Genomic DNA, 9584 nt, shown 5'->3' with positions numbered 1-9584 from the left:
GAATTCGAACCACCCAGTGCGCAAAACCCCCAGTTCCACACTCATCTGATAAGGGCCAGAGGAAATACCATATTGAAGAGGTGCTTTATATTACCTACCTTGATTGATTTGGGATGGATCTTGTAAAACTAGTAGTGGTCAGAATGGAGACTGTCCACTCCAAAATGTGACTGTATAGGAAAATGGATGCTTTGATTCAAAATATCAGTTTGCTATAATATTTAACATATTGCTAGAGATTAAGGTCTCTAGTAATATGTCAAATATTATTGGAAACTGATGCCAGAAATATTTGTGATTTTTTTTCTGCTCCAGATGCAAATACTGTTCCAAATTTGGATTCCAAACAGGCAGTGGGTTTTTAGGATGATTGTTTAATGATTAACATTTTATTCATTTCCTGGGTGGGGAGGAGGCAGCAAATGTAACTTGATCAACAAAACTGCTCATGTACAGCATATTGGTGATTTCATCAATTTTTTAAATAGCTAACAGTGTTTATGAATTTAAACTGAGAGAATCAGCTGTAATTCTGAATGATACTATGTCTGACAAAGGAGAATGATTTAGACCAGACTTATTAAAACAAGATTAACTTGGCTTTCCTGTGGATAAGAATCCTAAACATGCAATATCTATACATGGGGATGCTGGAAATACTTTGAGAAATAAAGGGATAGGAACTGAACATTCCTGCCTAAATGTGATATTTGTTTCAGCAGTTCAAAATCATGAGTGCAATACTCATGAAGAATAGGAAAGTGGTGTCGGCCTCAATTTAATTTGGTCTCTCTCCCCCTCCTCTCTCCATTTCAGAATGAAGCTAGGAAACCATTTCTATATATAAAATTTGAAGTGCAGAGTAACTGGGGCAATATGAAATTCACCTGCATTTATCGAGTCAGAGTGCATGGGAAGATGGCTGAATATCTGATCCCTTCAGGGGAAGTCTAAGGGTGCAAGTACAATCAATGCATCATACTGGCAAACTGACCTTAGTTGCCTGGATTTTTTTGATTCTGACTATAGAAATAAACTGGTTTCAAAAAAACGTGAAAGGGATCTGAGAGTCTTATTAGACCACAAGCTGAACATGAGTCAACAGTGTGATTCAGCATCTGAAAAAGCCAATGTGATTCTAGGCTGCATCAGTGAAAGTATAGTGTCTAGATTAAGGGAAGTAAAAGTGCCACTCTATTCTGCTTTGGTCAGGCCCCACCTGGAATATTGTGTCCAGTTCTGGGCACCACAGTTAAAAATGTTGAGAAACTGGAGCATGTCCAGAGGAGGCAGACAAAATGGTGAAGGGTCTAGAAACCATGCCCCATGAAGAGAGTCTTAGGGAACTGGATATGTTTAGCCTGAAGAAGAGACGGTTAAGAGATGATATGATAGCCCTGTTTAAGTATTTGAGGTGGTATCATATTGAGGATGGAGCAAGTTTGTTTTCTGACTGAATACTTCACCAATCTACAAATCCCAGAATTTCACAGGATAGAATCATGGCAGTTAAAGTGGTGCCAAACTGCTTCAGTTATGCAGTGTGGCTGCACACTATGCAATAGCCACCAGAAAGTCCTGGTATCTGGTTATATCTTACTTATTTACGACAAAAATCCAAAACCCACAAAATAATGATGCCTTTATTGGCTGAACAAAATGCAGAAAATAATGACTTATCAGCAAGAATCCATAAGATGGTATGCAACAATGTAAAATGATTAATATTGTTGTAGTACTATTGCAGAACAAGCAAGTATGTAAAGGTCTTCCCTCTAATAGGCAATTTAAAAATATTTAATAACTAAACGCACACACTTACTCTTCTAGTAGAATACAGTTGGCCCTCGGTATCTGCAGATTTGAGATTCCACGGCTCCATGCATCTGCAGATGACAAGCTGGTGTTGCCCCAATGGCGGCATTTGTGCAAGCCGCGTTGCCATTAGGGACAGCCCCCATTGTCCCATGGCGTAGTGTGCATGTGGCTGCACTGCCATTAAGTCCTGTTGTCCCCAACGTGGCCACACCACCACTGAGGACAACAGGGGCTGTCCCTGCTGGTGACACAGTCAGGTACATGCGCTGCCACTGAAGTTCCGTTGTCCTTAATGGCGGTGCAGCCGCATGCACATGCTGCCATTGGAGACAAAAGGACTTGAGCATCTGCAGATTTTAATATAACCTTTTCATTTTGTTTTCTTGAGGGGCTCAGGTGGATTGCTGGGGACTCTGAGGGATGTTACAGGGTAAAAGGGAGATTTATTGTTGCAATATGTTCTATAGAGAGTGCAAGAACACACCTGAAAACATACTGTCCCACCTCCGCACATTACAGAAAATGGCCATTAGCTGCAGGCCAGCCATAGTTTGGATAATCTTGTGTTACCTCAAGACCTAGACTTCTGTACCTCTGGTCTTTTTGACTTTCAAGCCTATATCAAAAGGGATGATTTAGGCATATAGCTGAGAAGTCACCCTCAATGCAGGAAACCTAGCCATGCAAGATAAGGATGTAATATACCATGTTGTTTTATTCTAAATGAAGGGTCTTTCATAAGCTTCCAATGGACCCTAGAATACAGTCTGAATACCCTGTTTCCCCCAAAATAAGACATACCCATAAAATAGGCCGTAGCAGGATTTCTAAGCATTTGCGCAATATAAGCCATACCCCGAAAACAAGACATAGTGATAGGCCCGGTGTGGAACGGAACTTAGGGGTGGAAAGGAGCGGAAAGATTGGGGCCAATGGTTCTTAAGGAAATTCAGGATGGAATTCCGAGTTTGGAGAGTTATGACGATGTTTCAGAAGACAACGACTTAACTATATTTGAATAAATGTAGATTGTTGTGCCATAAAAATAAGACATAATAATAATGAAACGTATCAAATACAAAAAATATAACCTCCCCACACCCTGAAAATAAGCCATAGTGTGTCTTCTTGAGGAAAAATAAATATAAGACAGTGTCTTATTTTTGGAGAAACACGGTAATACAGTGGAATTGTCGCTACATGAAGAAATTGGGTGTGAGTTTTGTGAACCGAAATTGGCTTGGGGCAGTATTGGGGGTGGGTGCTTTCACTAGGACCACAGCAAAGGTGAATTAATCTCTCTGGCCTTGGCTGCAATTTAGGAGGCGAGAAGAGTTAGACATGTTTAACCAATCATGCATTTAATGCCATTTAATGTTGTTCTTGTCTCTATCCCCCAGGCAGAGAGTGAGAAATGAATTTTGACTTTCTTCTTTCACTTCTCTGTTCCACCTCTTCTCCAAGAGTTAATCATATATTACAGTCACTAGATTTATTTTTATTGATCAAGTATGTCTTCACTCTCCTTTTCGCCTTAATATGGCACGCAGGCATTTGAAATACCACCAAACTACTGATTAAAAACCCAATGAAATAGCAAAGTAAATGTGAGAACAGCCAGGACAGAATGCGTTGCAACCTCCAGATACAAGATTTAGATTTACACATTGCCTGAGTTTGTGTGTTATGTATCCACTGGTTTCTGCAAACAAACAAACAAACAAACATCTTGTAAACAAAGTTTACTCTTTCTTGCATCTTGCAACAAGATATCCTTGTGAAGAATCCCACCTCTCCAATCTTTATAATGCCTCAGCCAGCTATTAAGCCTTCCTAACTGCAGATACATGCCCTTGTAACAAGGGACTCCAAGTTCTGTGTACTAAAAGCAAGAATTGGATCAAAGGAAAAATATATGCTTGCACTTCTGGATGCCATGTGGGCATCCAAGGCCGGCCACTTGCTAATGGAATATATATATATATATATATATATATATATATATATATATACACACACACACACACACATATATATATATATACACACACACATACATACATACATACATACATATTCCATTAGCAAGACAAGACAGAAGAGTGGCCAGCCTGCATGAAGGTCCCTCCAATACCACCTAAACTGAAAATAGTCACATCTTGACAAAATGCAGGCTTGGGACTAACATATCTTCTTTCCCTCACTCCTCTTTGATTTTCAATATCTTTGCCTGATAAAGATGCCAGTGGAGCTTTGAAAACTTGCAAGATATAGTGTGTGCAATTTGGTTGGCCCCATAAAAGTATCCCTGTTTTATGGATTTGGGATGTTACTGTATTTGCTCTATGGCCAACAGGAATACTCCTAAAAACATCTCCATATTCTTTCTTTCTCCTGTATAATTTTTAACATCTTTTCCTTCCTGGGACTCCAAAAGCTTGCAGGGTGCATTTTGTGCCTTTTGGCTGGTCCAAAAAAGCTCTCCCTGTTTTGTGGGATTGAGAAGTTACTCCTGGGTGACCTTGGGCAAGTCACAGGCTCTCAGCCTCAGGAGAATGGCAATGGCAAACCTCCTCTGAAGAAACTTTTTCACCATGAAGCAGTAGTTCTAGTTCCCCAAACTGAGCCCTTGAAGGGATTTTGGACTGCAGCTCCCAGAATCCCAGATTATTGGCCAACATGGCTGAGGCTTCTGGGAGCTGAAGTCCAGAATCTCTTCAAGAGCATAGTTTGGGGACCACTGCCATAAAGGTGTCCTAGTTTTGTGCATTTGTGGATGTTACTGCATGGGTCCCCCTGGATGTGTTTTCTAGACTTTTCGTATGTCTATGGCAGTGGTCTCCAAACTGTGCCCTTTAATAAGAGATTTTGGACTTCAGATCCCAGAATCCCAGAATACTGGCCCAGATGACTGAGGTTTCTGGGAAATGTAGTCCAAAATCTCTTAAAGGGCACAGTGTGGGAACCACTGCCATAAAGGTGTCCCTGTTTTGTGGGTGTGTTGATATCACCCCTGGACGTGTTTTCTATACTTTACGTGTGTCTATGTGGTCCCCAAACCGTGCTCTTTAACGGATGTTGGACTCCAGCTCCCAGAATCCCAGACTATTGGCCCAGATGGCTGAGGCTTCTGGGAGATGAGGTCCAAAATCTCTCCAAGGGCACAGTTTTGAGGAACCACTGATCTATGGGCCTCGGTGGCTGTGGCGCGCGGGGGTGACGTCACTTCCGGCCCGCGAAGGCTCCCCTGCAAGGTCGCTTGCGGGGGAAGGAAGGAAAGGGGGAGTCGCAAAATGGCGGGCCTGGAGCGCAGCGGGGGCCCTCCGCGGGCGATGATGGGCTACACTGCGGACGAGAAGCTCCGTCTGGAGCAGCTGCGGGAGCTGCGGCGGCGCTGGCTCCGGGACCAGGAGCTGAGCCCGCGGGAGCCCGTCCTGCCCCCGAGGAAGCCCGGGCTGGTGGAGGGCTTCTGGGAGCGCTTCCTCGCCCCGGGAGGGCTCTGGAGGAAACAGGTCGGGAAGGCAGAGGGAGAGAGAGGGGGGGCATAGGAGACCTTTTGGGGGACCCTGGGCATCAGGTCACACGCTCTCAGCCTCAGAGGAGGGCCATGGCTAACCCCTCAGAAGAAACTTGCCAAGAAAAGCTTTAGTGTTTTGTTTTCTTGAACATCCTACATCTTGCAGTGCCTTGAAGTTATGGCATCTGGCCATCCTGCTTTTGCAGCCCAATCCTATGGCATCCTGGGATGTGTAGTTTTGCAAAGCCTTTGCAAAACAGAGGCAGCATGGTGTGGGTAGATCAAGTCAGACTCTCTCAAAGTCAGAGGATGGTAATGGGAGAGGTAAACCCCTCTGAAGAAACTTGCTAAAAACACACACACAAGCCTTAGGGTTGCCATAAGTCAGAAATGATTTGAAGGTACATGACAACAACAAAAAGGTCTTTTGCCTCCTCTGTCAAAGGGTGCTGATGCCTCACAACACTACAATGTAGGATGGAGCTGTTGAAGTGGTATCACACGGCGTTATTTCTACAGTTCAAAGACATAGCTGCATTAGTCTGAAAAATCAGTATGCAAAGAGATCTTGCAGCACCTTTGAGACTAACTGAAAGAAGCATGAGCTTTGTAGATTGAGCCTCCTTCCTCAGATGCATTATTTCTACAGTGGAGATGCGCTCAGTGTGAACAATTTGGTAGGAGTGATCCCTCACAGTGATGGACATCTATGGCACGTTGGCACCAGACCTTTCTTTTGGAAACAAGATGCCAAGGGCCTGCGGGGATCCCTTGAATCCCAGCTTTCTTCATGCAGAGCCTCAGAAGCTCTGTCTTTTTTGGTCTTCAGGAGCTGAGAGCATTGCATAAAACACTTTCCCTGTAACGTCTGAATCTGACATAAGGCAGAAGCCTTTAAAAACAACAGTGACCCAAGAAAACTCTTTTCATCTGGCAAAAAGAGATCATGAGCCTGAGAAGTAAGGGATCCTGTATTTAATGTATATATTCATGTATCAGTCTAGAAAGACAGGACACATAAGGAAAAGGAAATGGCAGTGGGAGGGTGTATAAAGTCCAGGGCATGCGGCTACTCAAAGGCCAGAGCAATGGCAATGGGAGTGTGGAGCAAGGGCATCTCTGGAAGTCCACAGCAGTCCAAATTCTGAAATCTAAAACACCGATCTTCATTAAAACCATAATGTTGTGCCATATGTAAAAGAGAGTATGATTTACAGAACTAACAAGAGAAATAATTTCTTTTTAGGTATTCAAAACCTACAACGCTGGAGTATTTGTTTTCGTTCGGTTACTTATTCCTTTTTGGGTTACTCACTACTACGTGAAATATCATCTGTTGGTAAGTATGTATGCTTTGCAGCATTTTTTGTAATCTTATTCTAGGGCCTGTTGATGTTGTGTACACAAACACAAGATACATTAATCTCTGTGTTTCCGCTGTACACTTTCTGACTGCCTCTTACTGAAGATTTTAAATGGCCCTGTAGGAAAACGGGGTGGGAGGCAGTTTTTTAAGTGTGGGAGGTTGGCTTTGTGGCTCAGTGCTGCAGTGGCTTGGTGGAAGAGTTTTAATTTCTCAGACTCACTTTGAAAGATACCCGGTTTTGGTAAGTATTGCAGGAACTTTTTGGATGAAGCAGAGTACTTTGTGGTGACGTCTAATTCTTATTAGTTGTGTTTTTTCAAGGTAGAAAGTCCTGCCACACTTTGCACTCATAATATGATAGGAGACAGTGATAGTCTAGCAAGCTTATCCAGATGATTTGTAAATTGTGATTTTCAAAAGACAAATGTTAGACATGGATCGTTTTAATAAGTGCACATCTTAATTGTCCTTTCAAACTGATGTGTGTTTTAACTGATGTTTGTTTGTTAATTGTTGTTGTTGCCCACCTCAATCCATGGAGAGAGGTGGATAAGAAATAAATATGATGATGATTATGTTGTTGTTATGAAGACAAGAAAGCACTGTTTTCAGCCTAGTGTTCCCCTTTAGGCAATTCCAAGGTCAGTCCCTACAAATGACTTGGATGATTTCTTCTTTTCTGGTGAGATGCTAATCTTGAAAAAGCGTCAGGTGGCTCTTACTCTTTGGCATGGCTTCTAGATTATTTTTTTACAAAATGCAGCTCATTTTCATTGGTACCCCTGATATAAGACAGTGAGAGGAATATCTGCTAGGTAAGAACTAGGAATACATTTTATGTTTTGGATCTGGTCATGGAAGAGGACAAACCAAAAGAAAGCACTGTGAGTTGCTATATGAATGTGACTAGTGGCCAGTTTTAGATGTCATGGGTCCCTCTTTTCATGCCCTGGTTAACAAATGTAACACGTCTACCATGTATAAAACATAGCATTTATACATACATTGCTGTGCGGGGGGACCATACATAGGATTGTGCAGGAACAGCATGAGGCGGACTCCTATTTTACTCAAGCCACTTAAAATGGAATACAGTGGGACCTTGCCATGCTAGGGCTTGCCATCCACAGATTTGAGCATCTGTGGAGGGCAAGCCCTATTGTCCCAAATAGTGGCATGTGCCCACAGCTGTACTCGTCATTAGGGACAACGGGACTTGAGGTCCTGCATTTTTTCATATCCATTGGGGGGGGGGGGGGTCCAGAACAGATCCTCCATGGATACGAAGATCCAACTATATATGCCATTTGGAAAAGGAAACCCCTATGGTCTGTGATTTTCCAGTGAATGCTTAAGAAATTTTCCCAATTGGTCTCTGTTTTGGCTAGCAATGCTGTAAATGATAATCCACACATATTTAATTGTAATCTCTTATTGATAAGAACCTATTGTCTGGTCCAAAAGTGTTGTACACCACCATTCTCCCCACAACCCCCATTTCTGGGAATGTCAAAGCTGAGCAGACTTGTATCCCATAAATATATGACCACAGAGTCCATTGCTACATACAGAGAAGTTAGTGTTGGGGACAGATTGTATTTAGGAATGGTTACTTTGTCTTTAGGATTTCTGTTGTTGTTGTTGTTGTTGTTGATGTATGCTATTGCTCTTGAATCACCAGCTGATACAGGCTCAAGAATCATATTGCCAAAAATAGGTAGTACTGTACTTTCTCCCTATTCATGGAAGAGAAGTGTATTTTCACCTGTGAAGGACTTGATTCTTCTTCACAAGCCACAAATGAAACAATATTGAGATGGAAGAATCGTACTACCCCCAGAATCTCATGTTTTAATATTTTCATTTACAGAAACAGCCGTATGGAGTTGTTTCTTCAAAGCCCAAGATATTCCCAGTGAGTTGATTTCATTTTTTCCTTGTGTCAGTTTATTATGTAGAAAAATAAAAGAACTGCGAAAATATATTGGGGAAACCATTTAAATTGAGGGTTTAAATCAGAGTTTGCTGAATTAAATAATGAATGTTAGATGTGATTTAAATTGCCTTTATATAATCCACCTTTCTACATAAGGCAAAATAGTACCTACTAAATCAGATTTCTTACCTAAATAGATGTATAGGTATGCAATCTGAGAACAACTTTCCAAGAGAATTTTGAATTCTATTTACATGTGCAGAGCTTGGTATCGGTTCTTATATGAGAGAATTAAATATTCATAATAATATAAAATGAATGTTCTGTAGAAAAATGGACTTCACAAATCTGCTATATGCTAAGACTTTCTTATACATAGGAAAATGCCTCCAAAATGTACTGTGTACCAATAATAGAAAAATGCTGCTTTTTGTTGTGTAAGAACTTTCGTGTTTGGTGTCTTAACTTTATTTTGATGATGGGATTTCTTTAATTTCTTAGGGTGACACTATTCTGGAGACGAATGAAGTTGTTCCTCCACTAGAAATACCAAGCAGCCATCATTAAAAGGCTCAAGACTTCAGAAACCTGCAGGCATTTGTCTTGCCTCCTACTGAAATACATTACATAACTCAGAATCTTATTTAACAATTAAAGTGGCTTCAGGATTACTATTCTGACTTTTTATTTTTGAACTAAATTTGTTATAGTGTTGCTCTTTACTTTTACTCAGAACAGTAGAGGAGTATACGCTACAAAACAATGGACAATTGCCAAAGAAATGAGTTTGTTGTGTAAAGTCAGAATAGACCCACTAAATGAATGAGGTTTTGTTCAGGCAGCACCAAGTTCCATTGTCCAAACAGGAGGTAATAAGCCGTATTTACTTGGAAAGAGCTGAACAGAACCAAAGAAGGAAAGAAGCTCAAATTACAGTCATTTCATGG

At 41.4% G+C, this 9584-nt stretch overlaps 2 protein-coding genes across 2 annotated transcripts in view; both read left to right on the top strand.

The window, feature by feature from the left end:
• The window catches only part of LOC121920535, a 34676-nt gene extending 31440 nt beyond the window's left edge, over positions 1-3236 (top strand). Inside the window, exon 11 of the mRNA XM_042447668.1 lies at positions 3219-3236. Coding sequence (XP_042303602.1) covers positions 3219-3236 — 18 coding nt within the window. The remainder of the gene's footprint in view (positions 1-3218) is intronic.
• A 1794-nt stretch (positions 3237-5030) lies between these two features.
• On the top strand, positions 5031-9308 carry NDUFB6 (NADH:ubiquinone oxidoreductase subunit B6). The gene is made up of 4 exons (XM_042453941.1): positions 5031-5330; positions 6582-6674; positions 8572-8616; positions 9139-9308. The coding sequence occupies exons 1-4, from the start codon at positions 5112-5114 to the stop codon at positions 9202-9204; spliced, it is 423 nt and encodes a 140-aa protein (XP_042309875.1). The 5' UTR covers positions 5031-5111; the 3' UTR covers positions 9205-9308.
• Positions 9309-9584: the final 276 nt, after the last annotated feature.

This window comes from Sceloporus undulatus, chromosome 2, assembly GCF_019175285.1.
Source record: "Sceloporus undulatus isolate JIND9_A2432 ecotype Alabama chromosome 2, SceUnd_v1.1, whole genome shotgun sequence".
Classification (NCBI taxonomy): domain Eukaryota; kingdom Metazoa; phylum Chordata; class Lepidosauria; order Squamata; family Phrynosomatidae; genus Sceloporus; species Sceloporus undulatus.
This window is presented reverse-complemented; position numbering and strand designations above follow the sequence as displayed.